General features: G+C 36.3%; 1 protein-coding gene across 1 annotated transcript in view; it reads right to left on the minus strand.

Moving 5' to 3' along the window:
- LOC125646053 (MAM and LDL-receptor class A domain-containing protein 2-like) overlaps positions 1–25,352 on the minus strand; it is a 175,275-nt gene that overhangs the window by 32,187 nt on the left and 117,736 nt on the right. The window contains exons 124-145 of the mRNA XM_056139554.1: positions 23,439–23,603; positions 23,076–23,163; positions 20,601–20,753; positions 19,263–19,529; positions 18,497–18,630; positions 17,971–18,100; positions 17,398–17,532; positions 16,944–17,206; positions 16,618–16,708; positions 16,363–16,500; positions 11,628–11,893; positions 10,294–10,525; positions 9,810–9,932; positions 8,387–8,517; positions 7,729–7,864; positions 6,634–6,786; positions 5,311–5,469; positions 5,023–5,147; positions 2,950–3,040; positions 2,700–2,840; positions 2,276–2,529; positions 961–1,192 (exon numbers count right to left, since the gene is read on the minus strand). Coding sequence (XP_055995529.1) covers positions 961–1,192; positions 2,276–2,529; positions 2,700–2,840; positions 2,950–3,040; positions 5,023–5,147; positions 5,311–5,469; positions 6,634–6,786; positions 7,729–7,864; positions 8,387–8,517; positions 9,810–9,932; positions 10,294–10,525; positions 11,628–11,893; positions 16,363–16,500; positions 16,618–16,708; positions 16,944–17,206; positions 17,398–17,532; positions 17,971–18,100; positions 18,497–18,630; positions 19,263–19,529; positions 20,601–20,753; positions 23,076–23,163; positions 23,439–23,603 — 3,607 coding nt within the window. The remainder of the gene's footprint in view (positions 1–960; positions 1,193–2,275; positions 2,530–2,699; positions 2,841–2,949; positions 3,041–5,022; positions 5,148–5,310; positions 5,470–6,633; positions 6,787–7,728; positions 7,865–8,386; positions 8,518–9,809; positions 9,933–10,293; positions 10,526–11,627; positions 11,894–16,362; positions 16,501–16,617; positions 16,709–16,943; positions 17,207–17,397; positions 17,533–17,970; positions 18,101–18,496; positions 18,631–19,262; positions 19,530–20,600; positions 20,754–23,075; positions 23,164–23,438; positions 23,604–25,352) is intronic.

The raw sequence follows: 25,352 nt of genomic DNA on the forward strand, positions 1-25,352 counted from the left end.
TTAGAACATTTCCAATGCTTTTGCCTTCAATATCTACACCAATTGTACTAACAGGTATTCCCTCATGAATGCAATGAAGACATGAACAGTGTGTATGAATCTTAATAAACATAGTACATCTATTTCAATGGCTGAAGATTCCAACAGAAATGAAAGTAGAATGTAAAGATAAGATACGAATTTCATTTGAAAATACATGAGGGTATGAACTGCAGCAAAACTTCACACAGGCTTACTTTTCATTAAGTGTTAACTCTCTTCATAAAGTATGCTGGCATGAAGTATCACAGTTCATATCTTCATGCATTTTTTAAACAAGAGGCCCATAGGCCATATCACTCACCTGAGTCACCTTGGCCAATATCTGCAGATTTTCCCCTACAGATTTGCATGTAAAACATTGATCATCTATCCTACCACTGTGATGTTAACAAACTTGAATCTGGACTATATCAGGAAGCTTACATGTAAATTTGAACTTTTCTGGTCCAGTGGTTCTTGAGATGAAGATTTTTAAAGATTTTCCCTATACATTTGCATGTATAACTGATCCCCTATTGTGGCCCCATCCTACCACCAGGGGCCATGGTTTTAACAAATTTGAATACTTTTTTGTGATTATCTTCCCTTTGAAGGGGACACAGCCCTTCATTTGAACAAATTTGAAAGCCCTTCACCCAAGGATGCTATTTGCCAAACTTGGTTGAAAATGGTCCAGTGGTTCTGGAGAAGAAGTCAAAAATGTAAAAAGTTTACAGACAGACAGAAAACAGGTAATCAGAAAAGCTCAGGCAAGCTAAAAATAAAATTTATTTTGTAAAAGTAAATCATTTTAACTGTAAACAGTTAAGAACTGAGATCGTATTCCTACTTCTTTTTTTGACAAGATTTTAAATATATGCATGCCTCTGCTCAATACAAATTAAGATATCTATGTGTGATTTGAGTGTGAAGTTTTACCATTAGCATTTCCAACAGTGTGGTCCACTGAGGGGCCAGTTCTAGCACTTCCTGTGGCCCCCTTGTTTCTCAGCCAATCAAAATCATCACCAGTCATTGTATTGGTCCAGGTACAAAAATCTGTTTCAAAGTTACAGCTACCAGGTGCTGGACAGGCTCCATCTACAATGCTGACATCATCGATTGCAATGTCACCAAGATACGATCTTCCACGGATTCCCTCAAATGTAATCTGTGTGCACAAATAATGAAATGTCAGGGTAAGAAAATCTAATTTACATACAGTAAAACATGGTTACAGCAAAGTAATTTTCATATCCGGTAGATTTAAAATACAGTAAAACATACTTATAAGGAACATGTTTATAATGACTTCATGCTTATTGTGAAATGATATTTATTCTCTATGAGAGGAAAATGATAAAGTTTGGTTATAATAAATCATGTCTATAATGAATCAAAACTCTTCATGCTATAAATGTGTTTTACTGTATATCTATAATAACTATTAAACAAAAGTATTAATTTGAAAAAATTACTAAAAATAAACAACAATGCACTACTAGATCCAAATTCTCTATAGGACTGTATTTTTCTCCATGACAATGAAGACAGTTCTGTTCACTGACCTGATACAGTGTATCACTATAAATAATAAAGACAGTTCTGTTCGCTGTCCTGATACAATGCATCACTATAAATAATAAAGACAGTTCTGTTCACTGACCTGATACAGTGTATCACTATAAATAATAAAGACAGTTCTGTTCACTGACCTGATACAATGCATCACTATAAATAATAAAGACAGTTCTGTTCACTGACCTGATACAATGCATCACTATAAATAATAAAGACAGTTCTGTTCGCTGTCCTGATACAATGCATCACTATAAATAATAAAGACAGTTCTGTTCGCTGTCCTGATACAATGCATCACTATAAATAATGAAGACAGTTCTGTTCGCTGACCTGATACAATGCATCACTATAAATAATAAAGACAGTTCTGTTCGCTGACCTGATACAATGCATCACTATAAATAATAAAGACAGTTCTGTTCGCTGTCCTGATACGGTGTATCACTGTAAACAATAAAGACAGTTCTGTTCGCTGACCTGATACAATGCATCACTATAAATAATAAAGACAGTTCTGTTCGCTGACCTGATACAATGCATCACTATAAATAATAAAGGCAGTTCTGTTCGCTGTCCTGATACGGTGTATCACTGTAAACAATAAAGACAGTTCTGTTCGCTGACCTGATACAGTGTATCACTATAAATAATAAAGACAGTTCTGTTCGCTGACCTGATATGGTGTATCACTGTTGAGCGTGATCTGTCCAATACGCCACATGTTGTACTGGTTCCCTGACCTTGTCCAGATTGCAGGTCTGAGAGTACCCTGGGAGAAGAGACGAATATTGAGAGTTCCGACTGTGCCATACATATGGTAGAAGAATGTCATGCAGCGACCGGTGGTGGGCGGGAATGTGGGTGACAAGAGGCGGGCCTTCTGACCAGGACGTCTCGGGGCCGATGTCTCAATGTACATGTAATAGCCTGTCAATAGGTAGACAAACTCGAATAAATTCCTAAACATTATGCTATAATATTACAAACGATTTTTTAAATTGTAATGTAAGGTTCCTTAATTTAAATCCAACCTATCAATCGATGATTATTATAAACCTGTTTAATAAAGCACCAAATGTGTGGTGAAGACATATTACCATCTTTTGTTCCGTAGGTGTGATCCACACTGGGCCCTGTGCCACGCGTTGTCGTGCCACCATTGTCTTTGACCCAATCAAAGTCATCGGTTTTGTCCTGTGTATATCCACAAACATTCTGGTCTTCAAAGTCACAAGTGTCTGTAAGAAAATAATACCTCTCACATTCATGAATAAATTGAATATTACAAGGACATAGTTGTAGTAATAACTTTAACAGCAGTTTACTTAAATTATGAAATCTACATACCAGACGGTGGGCAAGATCCTGTATTGACAAAAATGTCATCTACTGCAATATCTCCTTTGTAGCCTTTTCCTATTACACCTTCCAGCACAACCTGAGTACAAATAAAGGCTATAAATACAATTCATATTAAATGTAGAAAAGTTATTCTTTCTCATGTTAATTCACCTCTGGAACAGATCTCTGATAGGGATAATAAATTACATAAAATGCAGAGAACTGAGAGGGTAGGTCTGCCTGTGTTTATGGCATATAACACACTGAACCTCCAGTAGGTGTGGTCCTTGGTCCTTACCTGTGTGTCTGTTTGTCTGCATATGCTCTTTACCTGTGTGTCTGTTTGTCTGCGTATGTTCTTTACCTGTGTATTTGTTTGTGTCTGTATGTTCTTTACCTGTGTATTTGTTTGTCTGTGTATGTTCTTTACCTGTGTATTTGTTTGTCTGTATGTTCTTTACCTGTGTGTTTGTTTTTTTGTATATGTTCTTTACCTGTGTGTCTGTTTGTCTGTGTATGCTCTTTACCTGTGTGTCTGTTTGTCTGTGTATGTTCTTTACCTGTGTATTTGTTTGTGTGTGTATGCTCTTTACCTGTGTATTTGTTTGTGTGTGTATGTTCTTTACCTGTGTGTTTGTTTGTCTGTGTATGTTCTTTACCTGTGTGTTTGTTTGTCTGTGTATGTTCTTTACCTGTGTATTTGTTTGTGTGTGTATGTTCTTTACCTGTGTGTTTGTTTGTCTGTGTATGTTCTTTACCTGTGTGTCTGTTTGTCTGTGTATGTTCTTTACCTGTGTGTCTGTTTGTGTGTGTATGCTCTTTACCTGTGTATTTGTTTGTGTGTGTATGTTCTTTACCTGTGTGTTTGTTTGTGTGTGTATGTTCTTTACCTGTGTATTTGTTTGTGTGTGTATGTTCTTTACCTGTGTATTTGTTTGTGTGTATATGTTCTTTACCTGTGTGTTTGTTTGTGTGTGTATGTTCTTTACCTGTGTGTTTGTTTGTCTGTGTATGTTCTTTACCTGTGTATTTGTTTGTGTGTGTATGTTCTTTACCTGTGTATTTGTTTGACTGTGTGTGTATGTTCTTTACCTGTGTATTTGTTTGACTGTGTGTGTATGTTCTTTACCTGTGTATTTGTTTGTGTGTGTATGTTCTTTACCTGTGTATTTGTTTGACTGTGTGTGTATGCTCTTTACCTGTGTATTTGTTTGACTGTGTGTGTATGTTCTTTACCTGTGTGTTTGTTTGTCTGTGTATGTTCTTTACCTGTGTATTTGTTTGTCTGTGTATGTTGTTTACCTGTGTATTTGTTTGTCTGTGTATGTTCTTTACCTGTGTATTTGTTTGACTGTGTGTGTATGCTCTTTACCTGTGTATTTGTTTGTGTGTGTATGCTCTTTACCTGTGTATTTGTTTGTCTGTGTATGTTCTTTACCTGTGTATTTGTTTGTCTGTGTATGTTCTTTACCTGTGTGTTTGTTTGTCTGTGTATGTTCTTTACCTGTGTATTTGTTTGTCTGTGTATGTTCTTTACCTGTGTGTTTGTTTGTCTGTGTATGTTCTTTACCTGTGTATTTGCTTGTCTGTGTATGTTCTTTACCTGTGTGTTTGTTTGTGTGTGTATGCTCTTTACCTGTGTATTTGTTTGTGTGTGTATGTTCTTTACCTGTGTGTTTGTCTGTCTGTGTATGCTCTTTACCTGTGTATGTTCTTTGCCTATGTATTTGTTTGTGTGTGTATGTTCTTTACCTGTGTGTTTGTCTGTCTGTGTATGCTCTTTACCTGTGTATGTTCTTTACCTGTGTATTTGTTTGTGTGTGTATGTTCTTTACCTGTGTGTTTGTTTGTGTGTGTATGTTCTTTACCTGTGTGTTTGTTTGTCTGTGTATGCTGTTTACCTGTGTGTTTGTTTGTCTGTGTATGTTCTTTACCTATGTGTTTGTTTGTCTGTGTATGCTTTTTACCTGTGTATTTGTTTGTATGTTCTTTACCTGTGTGTCTGTTTGTCTGTGTATGCTCCTTATCTGTGTGTTTGTGTATGGTCCTTGCCTGTGTATTTGTTTGCATGTTTTTTACCTGTATGTTTGTTTGTGTGTTTCTTGGAGGAGTAAGTGATGTCAGATTGATGAAGACAGATGCAAACTTCCATTGCAGTCCCTGATTTCCAACCTTAGTCCAAATAGCTGTTCCCATATTACCATCTAAACATCAGAACACATCTTTTTTAGAACAAATCTTTCAAACCACTCTTTAAACAATGCAATATGATTAAATTGATCATATTTTAAGTATCTACCACTTCAAAGCATTTTCAAATGCAGAAATTTAGTATTCAACGATTTGAGAAATGAAAACACAGCTTACATGCATTAGCGTACACGTTGAGTCGGTTGATGTCTGATCCATACATGTTGTACCAGAATTTGATACACTTTCCTGTACTGTCTAATGGCATCTGAGGGCTGACGTATTGAGCTGTGTCATTTGGATGCCTTCCACTGGCCTCAGTATATATGTATTTACCTAATAAAAACAGACTCTCCTATAGATGAGCATATTGAAAAATTACCTCTTCCTACCAATGTACACACAGTAAAACACACTTATGACAAAAACACATATAATGAATTTATGCTTATCAATGTGAAGATATAGTTATTCCCTTATGGGAGGAAATTAACAAATATTGTATTGGATATAATGAAATCTATTTATTACAAACTATTTTTCACTGTCCCTGGAGATTTGCTATAGAGTTTTACTTTATCAATCGTATTGCTAGAAGCATTATGTACTGTAGTGTAAATTTATGACAAAATAAAATATCTTATAAACATCGGACAAGTTACTAGAAAATGTAAGACTTTTTACCTTAAATGATTGACTTGAACATTTTTATTCATTTACCCAGCATGTGATGGAAACAGTGATGCAACATACTGGGACTGAATCTGGGTCATCAGGAACATGATCACTAAACGATCCGTCACTCAGTCAGGAACATGATCACTAAACGATCCGTCACTCAGTCAGGAACACGATCACTAAACGATCCGTCACTCAGTCAGGAACACGATCACTAAACGATCTGTCAGTCAGTCAGGAACATGATCACTAAACGATCCGTCACTCAGTCAGGAACACGATCACTAAACGATCCGTCAGTCAGTCAGGAACATGATCACTAAACGATCCGTCACTCAGTCAGGAACATGATCACTAAATGATCCATCACTCAGTCAGGAACATGATCACTAAACGATCCGTCACTCAGTCAGGAACATGATCACTAAACGATCCGCCACTCAGTCAGGAACACGATCACTAAACGATACAAACCAGCTATGCTGGTCAGTAAACATTCCTCTAAATAAAACACTGTCATGTTCTCACACCTCAAGATTCAACTGACCCAAGTTGAACACTTCCCTCCCCCCTTCCCCAAATATCTTGGATCAAGGGTCAGACGAATCTGTTTTGTGAGAGGAGAGAGAATGTGACACAACATGCCAGCAACAGGGGCTGAACACAGTCCAACAACAGGAATGTTACCAAAAGACCAAAATGTCTGAACTCGCTAGGCTGGTAAGTAAACAACCCTCCATACCCAACACCTCATCACAATTCATATATTACACTTACAATGCTGTTTCTTGACATAGTTTTTACCAGACGCATGATTCTTACCTCGGCTACTTTGAAGGGTGTGGTCAAACTTGGGTCCTGTAAAACCTGATGAAGTTCCTCCAGAATGAGTGCTCCAATTAAACTGATCATTAGAATTTTGGGTCCACTGGCAGGGGGTGGGACCATCAAACGTACAGTCATACTTGGTGGGGGCTGTTGATTGGAGAAACATGCATACATAATTTTATAATCATCAGAAATGTCAGATAGCGGTACAATGTCCATTCAGTATCAGACCAGCATGTCCAATTACGAGCTGTGTCTAAAATGTATTTCAATGCCATGATAAATACAGTAAATATTTTTATAAGATACATGATTTATCCGGTAAATCTTTTTACAAGATACATGCCCGGCTACACGATTTATATGGTAAATCTTTTTATAAGATACATGCCCGTCTACACGATTTATACGGTAAATCTTTTTATAAGATACATGCCCGTCTACACGATTTATCCAGTGAATCTTTTTACATGAAATATCCATGCCTCTATGATTAATTTCATTTATCACTTGCAGGTCTTGTACCCATAGTGTTGTTAACGTTTATTTCTGAGAGATGTTAAAACAATTATCTAATGGATATTTTTCTTGGTGAGTGATCATTGTTTAGCAGTTTATTTGGAACTCAGAGCAAAAGTATTGTCTATTTTGAGACAACAATCCTAAATAACACAAATAAAGCATAAAATTATTTCATAAACTTGATAACATCCCTTGTCAATATGAAATTCAATACGGTACTTCCTGTGGATTTTACGAGGATACACGAGGTATAGTAGATCACTTTTATTTTGCGGGACCTTATTTTCAGGTAGATACAATGATGTATTTATTCATGAGAGATAACTTAATTTCTTGAATCATTATTCATTGCTGAATTCATCTATATCTAAGAGTTTATTCCCGAGAACTAAATTTTTGCGAATGGCAAGTCTTGCAAAATTACGCGTAAATAATATTCTCTTGAATAAAGAATTATTTAAAGTATTGCATTAAAGTAATTTAGAATGCATATTAGGAACATTGTCAAATCTTTATGACCAGTCTTGCTCTAATTTACCAAAGGAATTCGGAAAATCATAAACTCACGGTACGACACAGTGGATACTGCCATTGGTGTAGTCATGGCTGTGGTTTGTGAGGCACAAGTTCCACTTTGGATCATAACATCATCAATGGCAATGTCTCCAGAAAAGCCATTTCCTACTTCTCCATCAAATGTGATCTAACAAAATTAATAGTCAATAACAATTAGACAGCCATTAAAAAAATCAATTCAAACAAGCAAGTTTTGATGTACCCTTCTTATTTCCCTCTAGGGAACTCTCATACTTGTGCAGTGTGAAAAGAATTCTGTAGGATATATATACAAATACCTATCAATAACAAGTGCTAATGCCTATCATGTTATTTCATTGCTTATATCATCTATAAGAAAAGATTATATAATTGCAATAATGCATCATTTTTATATTTTCTGTGTAGTAAAACATTTTTTTCATTTTTCTTTTATATTTTCACAGTGTTACATCGAACAGAATATGCAGATATATGCCTTCAATATTTTGATCATTTTTCTCTCTGTCCCCCAATAAGGATCTAAAGTACCACTAAATGCACCTCCAACACATAAGAGCGCAAGTCTCAAAATTGGTGCATTAGCTTATTATGGATATAATTTGTGAATTTTCTGAGCAGTGGGCATCACAACTCAACTGAAGGTGAAACAAAGTACAAGCAGTCCTACCTGGAAGCCCACAGAGCTTGCGACATCCACGTTAGCCTGCAGCCAGATATTCTGGTGGTTACCTGTGGCATTCCAAACCATCACACTCCTCCTTGAAATGTCAGGTTTGTACAGGCGCAGGGCTCCCACATCTGTAACACCCAGGAAAAAGCACAAGTGTAGTTCATAGATATTTCATAATCAGAATTAAAAGAATATAAAAGTTTATCGTTGCAACAATAAAAAAAATAAGAAAACCTACCTCCTGTTTCATATGCATAGTACAGTGAAACCTGTCTAATAGACATGCACAGGGAGACCAGTTTTTTTGTTGGAATACAGTGTGTCTGAATAAACAGTGTATGAAAGAATGAAAATATGAAATAGAAAATGAAAATTATAGGGGTCAGAATGCCCCGTGATATGTATTGCACAGGTGTCAGATTAGACAGTTTTCACTGAACATCATAATAACTTCCGTGATTTGAGAATCTTAAAAGTAACTCGAGATTGAAAAACAAATATCTCCCCAGCTCCCCAAATAGGAAGTGCTCCAAATGAAACCTCCTCCCCTTAATGTACTGCATGGTATGGAGGAGAAAGCATGAGCAGGAACATAGACATTATGAACTCCCATAAGCCACATCGGAGAAGTGTTCACAAACTATTTTACACCCTCTACCCCTCAGATCCACTATAACTTTAAGTATAACTATTGGATCCTCCTGTCCATACAATATGTACATCTGCAAATGCCAATGAAGCATTGCACAAAATTTCAAGACTATCAGAAAAGCCATATAGGAGGAAAAGCATCCACAATCTATCTTAACAGCCTCCACCCCTCTTAGATTCACTAAAACTTTAAGGAAAATAATTAGATCCACCTGTCCCGAAAATATGCACATCTACAAATGGCAATGAAGTATTGCACAAAGTTTCAAATCCATCCAATAAGACATATAAGAGGAGAAGTGTTCACAAGTTATTTTACATCCTCCACCCCTCTCAGATCCACTGTAACTTTTAGGAAAATAATTGGATCCTCCTGTCCCGAAAATATGCACATCTGCAAATGGCAATGAAGCATTGCACAAAGTTTCAAATCTATCTGATAAGCCATATAGGAGAAGTGTTCACAAGCTATTTTATGTCCTCCTCCCCTCTTAGATCCACTATAACTTTTAGGAAAATCATTGGATCCTCATGTCCCACCAATATGCACAAATACAAATGGCAATGGCAATCTATCTGATAAGCCATATAGGAGGAGAGGCGTTCACAAAATTTTGCAACAGACATATGGACAAAAAGTACAAAAACAATGTCTCCCCCTGAAAGAGGGGGGACATAATTATCACGAACCCCAGTGGTGGATACACATCATATGAAGCTAATCACTGTTCAGTTTTTATATTACTCTGGTTACCCGATGATTACATACTTGGTCCATTCATGTTGTACCAGAAGCTGACACACGAAGCCGAGGTTCGAGGAAAATACGGACTGTATAACCAAGCTCTCTGGCCCCGATTTCTGCCGGTAGACTCAATGTACATGTAAAATCCTGAAATTCAGTACAAATGAAATAAAACATGACCATAATTCCCCAATTAATAGGGACCCTCCCCCCCCCCCCCATTCCTGAAACAATTATTTGTAATATCTGTTCAATTGAAAATATCTTACTTGAACATATATTACAATTCTGTTTACAGTAAAACATGGTTATAGCAAACCTCCAGGGACAACGAAAGAGTTTGCTATAACCAAATTTCATTGTCCAATAACATTTCTGTTATTTCCTATCACTATGTAAAAACGTAAATTCAGTATAAGCTTGTCTTACTGTATATATTCAATAAGTCAAATTATTAACTTTAAAATACCTCAAAGTTCAACCAATAAAGATAATAACTTTAAAATACCTCTGTCTGAGCCAGTGGTATGGTCTACCGTTGGTCCCGTGTTGGGTGTCAATGTGGCACCAGCACTCCTCTGCCAATCAAAGTTGTCTCCCTTCCGTGTGTTACTGTACCCACACGTATCAATCTCAAAATCACAGGAGCCTGGCTGGGGACACTGGCCTGGCAGGATCTTGATATCATCGAGAGCCGTGTCACCCATGTACCCATTACTAACCACCCCTTCAAACACAAGCTACAAAGAGGATATGTACACATAATATATGATGAACACTTATTAAAAATAATTCTTCTCAATTCTATTACATCACGTACACAGTAGATGTAGCTTATACTTCTGTGTAGTGTAAATTTCTGCCATGTTAGCAGTCTCGAGATATCTACAGATTGAATTATAAACCCGTGAATATGAAGTTCATTGGGTTTTTGGGGGGGGGGGGGGGGGGGGGGGGGCTTGGCTTAATTCCAAATTGTAACTAATATCAACAAAGTCGAGGAAATGAAGAGGAGAGAGGAGTCTGATATTTTATTATTATACTACAGGATTTTTAAAGTACATCTATTAAATATAATACAAAATGACTCTAAAAGCACTGTACAGGATTTTAAAACATGTACATGTAAATGACATATTAAATTTAAAAATATATAAAACATATCAAATAAAACAGTTACAATTCAAATTATCAATAAGTTAAGAATTGTAAGCATATAAAAATTTAAAGATTTGCATGAAAAACAAACACAACTGTACAAAATATACAATTTATAACAGAATATCAAGTAGACAGCGATAAATATTGTTGGCAAATCAAAGTGATTTCTCACCATTGAAAAACTGATGAACAAGACCTCAGTACTGTTAAGTTTTTAAGGGGCATGAAGCCTCAAAGCCGACCTTTTAAAGGTATCAAAAATCATGTTAACACATTGGTAAGTAGCACAAAAATTATCAGTAGGATAATTGTAAAATTTAGTGTAGAAAAAGACCTTATAATTCTAAAATATTTCATAATGGGACAATATATTTAGGAAATACATTCAGGTCTCCAGAGTGCCACATTACTTGTCCTTTGACCTCTGTAGAGACTTGACTAAATTAATTAGCCTCATAATGGAGTATGTATATACCTGTATGATGTGTTGAAAATGTAGACAAAAAGGGAATACTGCAGGCAAAGGGTGACTAAGACCATTATAACTTAATACGTTTCATCAAATCAAACAAAAGTCGATATGACTAATTGTTTAGCTCACCTGGAACACAACATTAGATTTGACAGACTGTTTAGCTCACCTGGAACACAACATTAGATTTGACAGACTGTTTAGCTCACCTGGAACACGCCCTTAGACTTGACAGTCACCGCCTGGTACAACCAGCGATAAACTTGTTGGTCCCCTGTCCTATTGAACAACAGTATGTCTGGATTGCCACTATTGGGACGTAGATAAACATTGAGTTCTCCTGAATTATTCCCCTGCATGTAGTACCAGAATTGTAGGCAGTCTCCATTTGATGTTGGTAAGTAGACCTTACTGACAATTCTGGCTTTGTCTCCCTTTGATCTTGGGGCTGATGACTCGATGTAGATAAAGTAGCCTAAAGGTAAATAAAGATAAGGATTATATGTCACAGCATCAACAGAAATAGCCTTGGCCACAAAGAAATGTGTTTCTGGGAGACAGACTGATTTTTCCAAACCTGAATTCTTACAAAAATTCCTTATACGTTAAGTATATATAGAAAAGCACAATTATAGCGAACCTCCAGGACCAGCGAAAAACAGACACTTTTGACCAAACTTTGTTATATCCAATGAAATTTTTGTTATTTTCCTCTCATAGGGGAATAAATATCACTTTGCAATAAGCGTGAAATCATTATAAGTGTGTTAGTTATAAGTGTGTTTTATTGTTACAGTAATATACATGAAAGTGTTCTTTGTAAATATAAACATTTCACACCAAATATGTCCTAGCATCTCCGAAACAACAGTACAATCATTTCCTTTAAGATATCTAAACATTATTCTGCAAATTGATTGAATGGAGAGTAACAATGGTACCAAGCATTAAAAAATTATTCAAATTTAATGCTATTTCCAATACACATCAGATACTATATTATCAGAGCAGGGATGTCAAATTTTACACTTTTTTAAATACTCATCAGATAATGTATTATCAGAGCAGGGATGTCAAATTTTACACTTTTTTTAATACTCATCAGATAATGTATTATTAGAGCAGGGATGTCAAATTTTACACTTTTTTTAATACTCATCAGATAATGTATTATCAGAGAAGGGATGTCACAAAATTAATACACAGAGACTGTGAATTTAATTTTGCAGGAAAAAATTAACCACAAAATGGACAAATTAAAATCACTCTTGAGGATTCTCATTGAGGCACTTTTCTATCTGACAGTAGAAATCACAAGCTTATGTATTGTATATAACATGTGACACTTTTCTATTTGACAGTAGAAATCACAAGCTTATGTATCATATATAACCTGTCACACTCCCCCCCCCCCAAAAAAAAACTTACAATTTAAGAAAAATTTGAAAAACACTGTAATTCTTAACAATTATCAGCAAAACAAGTACATAACTCTGTGATAAAACTTGCTTAGGACTGTTCCAGAAATGATCAAATGGGGGGGTTGGGCGGCAAACGATATTTTTTTGTGTGGGTGGTCGTATTTTTTCAGATTTTATTTGGTCCGTGGTTGGACTGTTAATAAAATATTTATTATGGGCAGTGGGTAGTTTCTATTGTTTTTTAATTTTGTGCCACGCAGATGTTGAGTTTTCAGAATATTTTTATTGTCGCTCTTGTCGTGTTGGTTACAAAACGATGGAGGGAAAATTGAAAATGTGCTTTCGAAATGCTGCTTTCGAAATCGGAAATCGGAAGTAACATAGAACTATTCGAGTTGTCGCTCTTTGCAGCGCATAACTTTCCATTACGGCACTCTTCAAATTAGAGGCGCGTTTAGTAGGGTCCGTTGGGACGTGATGGCGGCGAACTCTGTTCTGTAGATTATTACAGTTTACAGTGCATCGATTTTGGGAATATTTTGAAACCAATAGGTATTCCGTTTTCTAATAAAAATAGGCAAACCTTGGTTGATTTATGCGAGGGTAACTATGCGTTATATTTATCAGTCTGTGATGGTGATATAGAGGCCTCCGGGCGCGGGCTCCATTAGAAGACGAACGATTCGTGGAAAAACATATCCATACCCATTTCATGATAATAGCATCGCTTGGACTCCCAATCTTTCCAACATTCCCGTCACAGATGTCTTTGATTGTTGATGTGACATCATTTCTTCGGAACTACTGTGATACAATGTCGCACAGGTATTACCGCGTCATTGACTAATATGTTGACGGTGCTACCGTTTGAGCGAGGGCAGCTTCATATATGTGCATATTTTGTAATGTTCATGCTTTGATCAGGTTCAATTTAAACAATATCTATTTGCAAAATACTCATTACATGAATTTTCTCCCAGGGTTTTATATTAAAAATCATTAAAACATGTATACATGAATGTGATTTAAATATTTTTATGCTATATAGTATATATACATTTTATTTCTGCTGCCTTCACTGTGACTTGCTTAAACTTTGATGCACGACCTGTTCTGAACTGTATGTTCTCAGCCTCTACTTCTTTTTTTCTACTCTCAATCTTTTCAAAGTTACTAATTGTATGATAAAAATGCCTAAACCTTTCAAGTTTGTAAAACTATGTTTAAACAGCACTGTCTTTGAACACAAAGCGCATTTCAATATGTCATGAAAATTTAAAAATAAATCGATAAATTCAACTATTTGGCATGTATATGCCCCCCCCCCCCCCCCCCCCCCCCCTGCGAACCTATCTAATTAGAAAAATAAAATTCATATGATAATCCCCTTGTAGCAATGGTATGTTCTAAAAGAGAAAATTAGAACAAGTTTTATAATATTGTACATAATCCTAGTTGTAACACAATGAAGAAATATTTCAGCATTCACATATAATCATTGAATAAAATTGCAACATCATTGATTTCAGTCCCTCTCCTGGAATGCAGTTGTTGTGAGGAAACATTAATTAAGATCAATTTACAAAACTAGAATTAAGGATTTTTCAGTCGTTAATTTATTTAGCAAGTGGCATGGGGTTGGTTATCATGAGGGAGGGAGGGAGGGGGGGTTGTCATCGTGGTTTGCATTACCAGACATGTTAAAAGGAAATGGATTGAAGCATTTGTTATTTTTAGTCACGGGAAAAAAACCAAAGATTTTAAAAAAATATTTTCAATCCAATCGATTTTTTGTAATTTTTTAAATACCACTAATTCAGTACCTGTGGTCCCTCACGTATTCTAACAATTTTTAAGAAGTTAGTCTCCCTTTTTTTTTGTTGGTTAGAATAATAAATTGCTATTGAGAATTTAGTATTTTAATGTTCACGTAATAATAATGTCCCGGTAGTATGACTTTTAACAAGTACGTATTTAGATCCGCCACTGTCTGCCTTATCATGACGTACGTCAAACGTAGACGTGACGTCACACATCATCTTAGCCTGCCTTTCATAAACATTGCACTCCGTTAAACATTTCGCCTAATGGTGCACTAAATTTTGGAGCTAGGAGGCCACAAGATTAGGATGATATTCTGCTTAAGGTCACAATCATATTCCAAGGTGTGACTTGGCGAGATCTCAGCCATTTTTGACAAGGGACTTCTGGGATTGGTGACAAAAAATTTTCCTTGTTAGAGGTTGAGATTTAGCTCGGATTATTTCCCGCGCTTTAGTCATTAGAGCTCGCAGTACGAGCCTGCGCTTGCTACTAGAATGTTTGTCCCGAAAACATCGCGAGATTTGTACTGTTTTCATTTTTTGAAATATTTTTGTGGTGGGTCTGGTTAAGTTTTTTTTTAATTAGATGGGTCATTGTAAAATGAGTTATATTAATTTGATGGGTCATGGGGCAATTTCTTATATTTTTTTTATGGGTGCTTGGTATATACAAAAGGTGCCTCCCTACCCCCCCATGTATTTATTTCTGGAATAGCCCTTAGGGTATTGTGGCACTTGGTTTAGCAAAAGATGAAGACATCATATTTTTGTGTTAGCCTCTGAAACTTTTCATTAATGCTTGGTAAGACAAAACATGGCAGTATTTTAGGGCTGTGCGGTGCACCAAAAATTTCGGTGCACCACGATTCATACCATTCGATTCGATGCACTGATTACAAATTCCGGATTTCGGTTCGGTTTAGATTTTACATACACCAAAACAACAAATATGGCGTCTGAGTGATCATCTTGGCTAGCGAAGATGCCAAGTGATGTGCATAACATGAGGTTTTTTATGCAACAGAGATTTAAATAAGTACTGTGTTGAGAGTTAGCAGTTTTACCACTCAGATACCAACAGAATATGGTCCGTAATATCATTGCAGTTTATCTTTACATGACATATAGCATTTTTGTTAGTGGACAAGTGGTGGAGTGAAATCAACATCGTAGGTAATGACACAGATTTGACAGTTAATATGAGAGAAGTAAATCAATAAAGGAAAGATTTTAAAAGACTTTCAATTGATAGAATTGTTGAATTTTTACATATCAATAAAAACAATATCATATACATTTTAGATTCACTATAGATTTGTTTAATAATCCAAAACTTATGCAGCACATTAATATAACAAATTTTAATAGACTGTCAATGTTTTCTTTTTTCTATCAAAGTTATAAAATGTCATTATGAATAGAGATATTATGTTAACTAATGACGACATAAAGTTATATAACTTGAATAAAATAAAATCAAATATGCTACTCATTAAAATTGTTAATTTTTGTGCTGTCAGTAGATAAATTGGACCTAACATGAACCGAATCGAAAATAACCGAACCGTGCTGTTCTGAATCGAAACCGAACCAAATCGAGCTAACCCTGAATCGTCCCAGCCCTAGAGTATTTCCACAACAAACCAACACATTTCATTCTCCAAAATAATGTACGACGATGTAATAAAAACTACACATACCGTACTGACTTTCAGTTGTGTGGTCATATGGTGGACCTGTGTATTTAGAGAGGGTTCCATTTCTTGTTCTTGTCCAATCAAAGTCATCATTTATGTCCTGTGTCCAATCACAGAACCCAGCCTCAAAGTCACATATTCCTATCAAACAAAAAATACAGGTATTTGTAATTCCTATCACACAAAAAATACAATTTGTCATTTTTCACAAAAGAGACCACAGAAACTCAGCAATCTTTGTGACATTAGAATTTATACGTTTAGGAGGACATGCTCCATATACGACGCTGATGTCATCCAAGGCAATGTCTCCTTGCCAACTGCTTCCAACTACTCCTTCAAACACAACCTGCAAATACATGATGAAAGTATAATTTTTCATTTTTTTCTTTCTTTCTTAATTCTAAGCATTTCAAATGACTATTCCAGATCTGACATTCAAATGCCTGGTAAAATTCATAGTAATTCATAGTTTACACAACACCTCTCTGAATAAAGGTAGTAGAAATATTTCTATGAAATGGTCTATTGTTTTTTAAAAATGCATGTGCTTGTATAACAATAGGTTTCATTTAGGATGTTACTTCATAGGGCTGAGGACTGTTGATGCTTTGTAATCCTTGTTTCCAGACATTTCCTTGTGTTCCGGATTGAGTCCAGATAAGTGACCTGTTTCCATTTGGAGTCTGTTGGTAAACATTCAGTGTATTGACATGGGCTCCAAACATGTGATACCAGAATTTTAAACACATTCCAGAAGTGGGTGTGGCTTTGTTGATACCAGAGGAGATTATAGCCCTTTCACCTTGGCGTCTGGGGGCAGAAGTCTCAATGTAGATATAGTATCCTAAGAAGAATAAAAATTTTGTCATTACTTATTACTTCATTCTTCTCAGTTATAACTTGCTTGAAATGAACTTGTTTAGTTTGTTAGAACATTTATACATGTAATTCTCTCTATTAGGATCCAATTTTTCTTGAGAAGCTCTAGTTAAGGTTACATAAAATCCTGATGCTGCATGATGATGATGAACCAACCTTTCCCCGTGGTGTGGTCTCGATCTGGTCCTGTTCCCACGGTGGGTGAATGGAGGTTACTTCTCGTCCAATCAAAATCATCTTTTTGGTTCTGGATGTATCCACAGAATCCAGACTCAAAGGTACAATTCAGTACTGAAAAGAGAGTACACAACATAAAAGGTACAATCCAGTACTGAAAAGAGAATATGCACGAGTACACATAATATAAAGTATACAAAACAATCAATGAGAAAAATCACAAAGACAACATTTTAAACCATTTATACATAGAAAAATTTTTCAATATGTACATTGTTTTGAACTAAGAAATTTTGTTTACTGTATTCAACAATACGCACAAAACTTTCAGCAGTTTCTACATGTCTGTTTTCTGTTTTTGCCTATGCGTCCTTAGGTGCACATAGAGGATAAATAAGTACAAGCCTGTTGAAAACTGTGGCTTGATGAAGATGTTATATAGCTTACCATTGGCTGATGCATTAAATATGTTAGGCTTACCATTGGCTGATGCATTGAATATGTTATGAGGCTTACCATTGGCTGATGCATTGAATATGTTATAATGCTTACCATTGGCTGATGCATTGAATATGGTGACTGGGCTACACTGTTGAAATACAACGTCATCTATGGCCATGTCTGAGTTGGGAATACCAGAGTTAGGAGCAAAAGATTTTGTTGGGTTGGCCTCAAATTGCACCTTAAGAATATCAAATACATCATACTAAATCATCATTCATTCAATATTTTAGCATGAGATACTTTTCAAAATGTGCTAAATACATATTACTCCAACTCTTGTAAAATCTGATCATGGAAATTTTGCACGCATTTCTGACCATATATCAGGAAATTTTTAAAATGCTGTCGAATGGCGAGTTTTTTGGCAGATAAAAGAAAATTATCAAAATAAAAAATCACTAATGGCAGTATGTTCTTGAATGTTTGCACAAAATAAAAATATATAAATTACCAATATCTTAAAAACTACTTATTTGGAAAAAATCTGCCAAATTTTCCCAACACAAGGCATGTACATCCCTATGCATCTACGTCTAAAGTTCAAATGATGAAAAGTGTATTAGATGTTCACTACCTTATATCCAGCTGAGAGCTGACCAATGTCTGCACTTCCTTGTTGCCAGCCACTACCCTGGTTGTTGGTCTGTGAGAAGATGTAGGTCTTGTCACTTGGATTGTTGCTGTTTACGATCAAGACACGGATATTTCCTGAAATTAACCATTAAGTTAGCTATCAGGAGATGTCAGTACATTTGAGTAGTCAACAACCATTTTGATATTAAACACAATTACATGTTAGAAATTTACAAGTATAAGGACTTTACCCACAAATATCCCTCCATTATTACAGTAAAACATACATGCAGCAAGGTGCTGGGAATGAACAAATTCAATTCGTTATAAATGTAATTTGTTATATTCAATCAGTTCATCATGTATTTCAAAACTACATGCCTTGAGAAAAAAATCATTTCGTTATAAATACGAGTTCATTATAAGCATGCTTGTTGCAAGCGCTTTACTGTAATCTGAAAAACTGTGATGATCAAAGAGCCTTAGGACAATATACAGTCTACCCCATCTATATTTAAGTTGCTCATATTGAGCTATCTGTCATAATGAAGTTATAAATAATCCCCAGTAACATTATCTATATAGTTCAACATCAGTTATATTGAGCTTTGGATATAATGAACAATTCAGGCTGGTCCCCTGAATTTCATTATGAATTGACGTCTCCACGTTAAACAATATACAATCAATCAATCATTATAAATGATTGAATTTCATTATTAGATTTCTCAGCAGTCTATTCACCAACATGAACAGTACTCATTTACCTGCTCCCAGTCCAAACATGTGGTAATAGAAAGACACACGACAGCTAGGGCCGGTGGCTCCTAGAGGTGGTGTCTCCATGCGAGCTCGACTGTAGAACACTCCCGTGGATCCTTCCACCAGCATGTAGTGACCAGCAGCAGTACCATTAGTGTGGTCAGTTTTAGGACCCCCTGTTCCTGGTGAGGATCCCTGGAAGATGTGCCAATTGTAACGTCCACTGCTGACATCGTTCCATCCACACTGGCCATTTTCAAAAGTGCAGGTACCTATAAATAGCAGATTCTCAAGAGCCTGAAGTCATTCAATTGGCTCAAATAACTTCATGTAAGTTCATTCAAAAGAAGACATTTTTATGACCACCACAGGACATTTACACCATGCTGCTGTTCTAAAGGTGAAGTTAATTTTTTTCTAAAGCAAATTAAACGCCATGGTGGCCATGTAGAAATTTGGATTCAACAATTTTGCATGACCATTACAGAAGCAAATGTACCAAGAATGGTGACTGAATATGCAGCATTCTGGAGAAATCAATTCTGTAATCACCAATGAAAAACTGCGGTGGCCGTATTGGAATTTGGTGCACTTGAAAATTAACAACACTTTTGAAGGAGCTAAATTTCATAATGAGAATCACCCAAGCAAGTCTGAACCACACAGAAGCCATAGCTACTGGGGAATAGACCCGATTCCCAATTCTATAACCTAAGTCACTCACCTGGAAAATGTAGGACGGAATCAGCATCAAAACCATGCCTGGTTGTGTGCATCAATGGATGCATCACATCATCCAGGCATGTTCGAATCATGTAAATGAGCAATTTAAAAACCCTAGTCACTCATCAAGAAAATATAAGCCAAAATGCAGTATCTGCATCACGACTGCTTCTACACATTTATAGATGCAGCATTCATGAAAGTTTGAATTATGTGCGGTTTATATTTTCTTGGAAATGGACCAACTTAACACTTGATTATGAAAGCTTAACCCTGCTGTCCCTGGATCCATCACCAACATAGAAAGAATTATAACAGGTCCCCAGAAACATTCCTCCTGGTGAACAAAATAATTTAAACTGTCGAATCCAATGCCAGTTCAACTGTAAAACCTGACACTAATTCTTTCTTTTTCATGTTATTTATACTGAGTAATGTGACAGCTTGACTATTTTGACACCAAATTTGTCTCCATGACTACCTCGTATTTGACTGTATATACAAGAAATCAATTGAAAGACCATGCATCACAGCAAATTTGCTTTTTCCTTTCTCTTTGAAAGTCATTACCGTAGTGCTTAGCTTTTCCAATCAATCAAAGATATAAATTCTCCACCTACCACAGCTTGCTTCATCTGATCCATCTGAACACTGGGGTGCAAAATCACACACCTGAGAGGATGGTATGCATTGCCCCGACTTGCAGGCAAAACTGTTGTTACCACATGGATTAGGTGTGGTGGGAGGGGTCGGTAACCCAGTGGGAAGGGTGCCTGAAAGCAAGAGTAATATGAAGATGATGTAATGAATACTAAATTTTTCTTACTCAATGTCTTCACAAGTTTTAGCTATATCAAAAAATAGTGGTAAGAGTTGGGGGTACATAACAAATATGCATATTAATTTAAAATTGTGCATTTTCATGATCTTTTTTATGAATATTCTGGAATACCAGATCAATATAACCTTGTGTAATTAGAGGTCATAATTCGATTTACAGATTCTGGAAATCAGTAAAACAATACAGTGGAGTCCAGCTAGACAGAACATTGTGTGGAGTCCAGCTAGACAAGACATTGTGTGGAGTCCAGTTAGACAAGACATTGTGTGGAGTTCAGTTAGACAAAACACTGTGTGGACTCCAGCTAGACAAGATATTGTGTGGAGTTCAGCTAGACAAGTCATTGTGTGGAGTCCAGTTAGACAAGACATTGTGTGGAGTCCAGTTAGACAAGACATTGTGTGGAGTCCAGTTAGACAAGACATTGTGTGGAGTCCAGCTAGACAAGACACTGTGTGGAGTCCAGTTAGACAAGACACTGTGTGGAGTCCAGTTAGACAAGACACTGTGTGGACTCCAGCTAGACAAGACATTGTGTGGAGTTCAGCTAGACAAGACATTGTGTGGAGTCCAGTTAAAAAGACATTGTGTGGAGTTCAGCAAGACAAGACATTGTGTGGAGTCCACTTAAAAAGACATTGTGTGGAGTCCAGCTAGACAGAACATTGTGTGGAGTCCAGCTAGACAAGACATTGTGTGGAGTCCAGTTAAAAAGACATTGTGTGGAGTCCAGCTAGACAGAACATTGTGTGGAGTCCAGCTAGACAAGACATTGTGTGGAGTCCAGTTAAAAAGACATTGTGTGGAGTTCAGCTAGACAAGACATTATGTGGAGTCCAGTTAGACAAGACATTGTGTGGAGTTCAGCTAGACAAGACACTGTGTGGACTCCAGCTAGACAAGACATTGTGTGGAGTTCAGCTAGACAAGACATTGTGTGGAGTCCAGTTAGACAAGACATTGTGTGGAGTTCAGTTAGACAAGACATTGTGTGGAGTCCAGTTAGACAAGACATTGTGTGGAGTCCAGTTAGACAAGACACTGTGTGGAGTCCAGCTAGACAAGACACTGTGTGGAGTCCAGTTAGACAAGACACTGTGTTGAGTCCAGCTAGACAAGACATTGTGGAGTCCAGTTAAAAAGACATTGTGTGGAGTTCAGCTAGACAAGACATTATGTGGAGTCCAGTTAGACAACACATTGTGTGGAGTTCAGCTAGACAAGACACTGTGTGGACTCCAGTTAGACAAGACATTGTGTGGAGTTCAGTTAGACAAGACATTGTGTGGAGTCCAGTTAGACAAGACATTGTGTGGAGTCCAGTTAGACAAGACACTGTGTGGAGTCCAGCTAGACAAGACACTGTGTGGAGTCCAGTTAGACAAGACACTGTGTCGAGTCCAGTTAGACAAGACACTGTGTGGACTCCAGCTAGACAAGACATTGTGTGGAGTTCAGTTAGACAAGACATTGTGTGGAGTCCAGTTAAAAAGACATTGTGTGGAGTTCAGCTAGACAAGACATTGTGTGGAGTCCAGTTAAAAAGACATTGTGTGGAGTCCAGCTAGACAGAACATTGTGTGGAGTCCAGCTAGACAAGACATTGTGTGGAGTCCAGTTAAAAAGACATTGTGTGGAGTTCAGTTAGACAAGACATTATGTGGAGTCCAGTTAGACAAGACATTGTGTGGAGTCCAGCTAGACAAGACACTGTGTGGAGTCCAGTTAGACAAGACACTGTGTGGAGTCCATTTAGACAAGACATTGTGTGGAGTCCATTTAGACAAGACATTGTGTGGAGTCCAGTTAGACAAGACATTGTGTGGAGTCCATTTAGACAAGACACTGTGTGGAGTCCAGTTATACAAGACATTGTGTGGAGTTCAGATAGACAAGACATTGTGTGGAGTCCAGTTAAAAAGACATTGTGTGGAGTTCAGCTAGACAAGACACTGTGTGGGGTCCAGTTAAAAAGACATTGTGTGGAGTTCAGCTAGACAAGACACTGTGTGGAGTCCAGTTAGACAACACATTGTGTGGAGTTCAGATAGACATTGTCGAGTCCAATTGACAGAACACTATGGCTGTGAAGAAGTCCATTCATCCAGATTTCAGGATGGATCAGAAATAAAATACAAAGATTTCTCTCACAAATACCATTGCCTTTCAATGTTCAGACTTAACAATCCATCAACATATAGAAGACTAAACAAACTGGTATTATGTTAACAGATTGCAACTGTGTGGTTCTTACCATTCATCAATACACAACCAGGTGTCATGGATACATCATCAATAGCAATGTCTCCCGAGTAACTGCCAACTACTCCCTCAATGACAACCTGCACACAAAATTACAAAACATTAGTAATACAAACAGCAGTATAAACTACATAATTAACAAGTCTTACAAAAACAACATACAGTAGGACCCAAGATTTAACTCCCTTTGTGTGGTGTTGATTTGTTACTTTTAAAACACATGTTTGTGGAACATGAAGGATTAAATCATAATTTATATAATCTAATGCTATTTCTGCTACCACCAGAAAATAAAAAGAAAAAATAATGTGGTATGCATATGGTTAATTCTTTCTGATAAACTTGCTGTGTTTACCTGAAACGGTTTGTTTTCATTGATAGTTAGATCAACTCGTTCAAAGAAATCTCCAACATTTCCCGATTTAGACCAAATCTTTTTCATCGGTCCAGTGACTGTTTCTCTAGTATAAACATTCAATGATCCAATGCTGCGACCAAACATATGGTAGAAAAATCGCAGCTGAAAAAAAAACCCATCCATATCAAATTTACAAGCTATACAGCGTTGTACTCAAACTTCAACTCTACTGCATGAAATCAGCACAATAAGATTTGTATCAAACAGCATAGCTACATTGTATATCATGTAGTTCCAAATGATTAGTTTCTGGTGAGTCCACTGTTTTCAACTCATTTTCTAATTGATACGTTATATATGATTACCGTCAAGCGAAAACCACCCTTAAGTGCATTGTGACGTTTATCAAGAAATCAAGCGGTAAAGTCAACGTCACATTTTTACGATATGACGGCATGATTTTCTGCAACGTTGTTTTTTCAATCACATGTTAGGCGCTTCCTTGAGAAGTCATGGAACTGTCAGTACGCACTTTAAAACACGCAAGTTTCATTTATCTGTTATATATATAATTATTATATATTATATCGGTTTAAGTGTTTAGTATTGATGTTAATTAGTGCTATGCATATACTGGATTTTCGTCGAAAATAAAAAATATATTTACAGGTATTTCCCTTTCTTCGGGAAATACAGGTAAAATGAAAGTCTATAGAAATGAAAATATTTCACCTGACATCCTAAATTTATGTGTGACATATACCAAACAGTCATATTTTTAAACAGACATATTTTTAAAGTAACGTTTATCTGGGTTTACGCCCCCCCCCTCCCATTTTTAAAGTAACGTTTATCTGGGTTTACGCCCCCCCCCCCTCCCCTATTTGAAATATTAGATAGATCCAATATGAATTGCATGTATATAAAACAGCCGTCCGATTGTTGTGCTACCTGTTGGTTTACTTTCTGCGGTGTTTACAAGTTTTACAATATGTAATATTCCTTGATTGTGAACGTACATATGTATCTTACAATGCTGTAAATATGTACAAAATAGCATCGAATCCTAAAAATAGCCGATAAAGTTTACCATTGCGTAGCTATACAGCGATACGTTTAGTAATAATTATGTCGCTCACCTTTTGTTCGCACGTAAAAAAAAAAATTTAACAATTGTATTTTGGCAACACTAACCTGAAATTATAAAATGTTTTGCAAATACTAATTTATTTCCGAAATTAGAAAAAATCAACTTGTAGATTCTGCGTTCTGACCTGTAGCTTTACTCTTTTACACACACACATCTCACGAAAAAAAAAATGCTTGACAAATAATTGAAAATATTTCTAAAAACCCGATGATCAATCAAATTATTGTATTTCACTTATGACGGTTAATAAAATATTTTGTAAAATTTTTAGGATCTAGACAATATTAACAATGAATATTTTCCCATGAAAAATCTTACTAATCAGAACGCAGGTGCGTGTTCTATTAACGAAAACAGTGATGACGGTGAATCAGACGATATGTCAACCAATTTAGAGGCCCAGGTACACATGTTTGGAGAAGGGATTGCCAACTTACCCCATGATCCTTGCACAGAAGATGTGAAATAACGATCTTTAATTGAAAAGGGATGCAGGTGTGCAAAAAACTGTATTTCTACATTTAGTTTTTCAGACATCAGAGAACACGCTATTTCCTTAACTGAGATGACAAAAAATGAAAGACTTTCATATTATGGCGAAGTTTATAAAGATAAAATCTAAATGTAGACAGTCAAAAGATGGAGATTCAATTAGAAAACGTCTTCGATACATTAAGTTTGTCGACAAACTTTTTTGATAACACACAGCATTGGCGAGTTTGCATTGAAATCTCTGATACATCATCTGATCACAAATGGGT

This window comes from Ostrea edulis, chromosome 6 (assembly GCF_947568905.1).
Source record: "Ostrea edulis chromosome 6, xbOstEdul1.1, whole genome shotgun sequence".
In the NCBI taxonomy this organism is placed as follows: domain Eukaryota; kingdom Metazoa; phylum Mollusca; class Bivalvia; order Ostreida; family Ostreidae; genus Ostrea; species Ostrea edulis.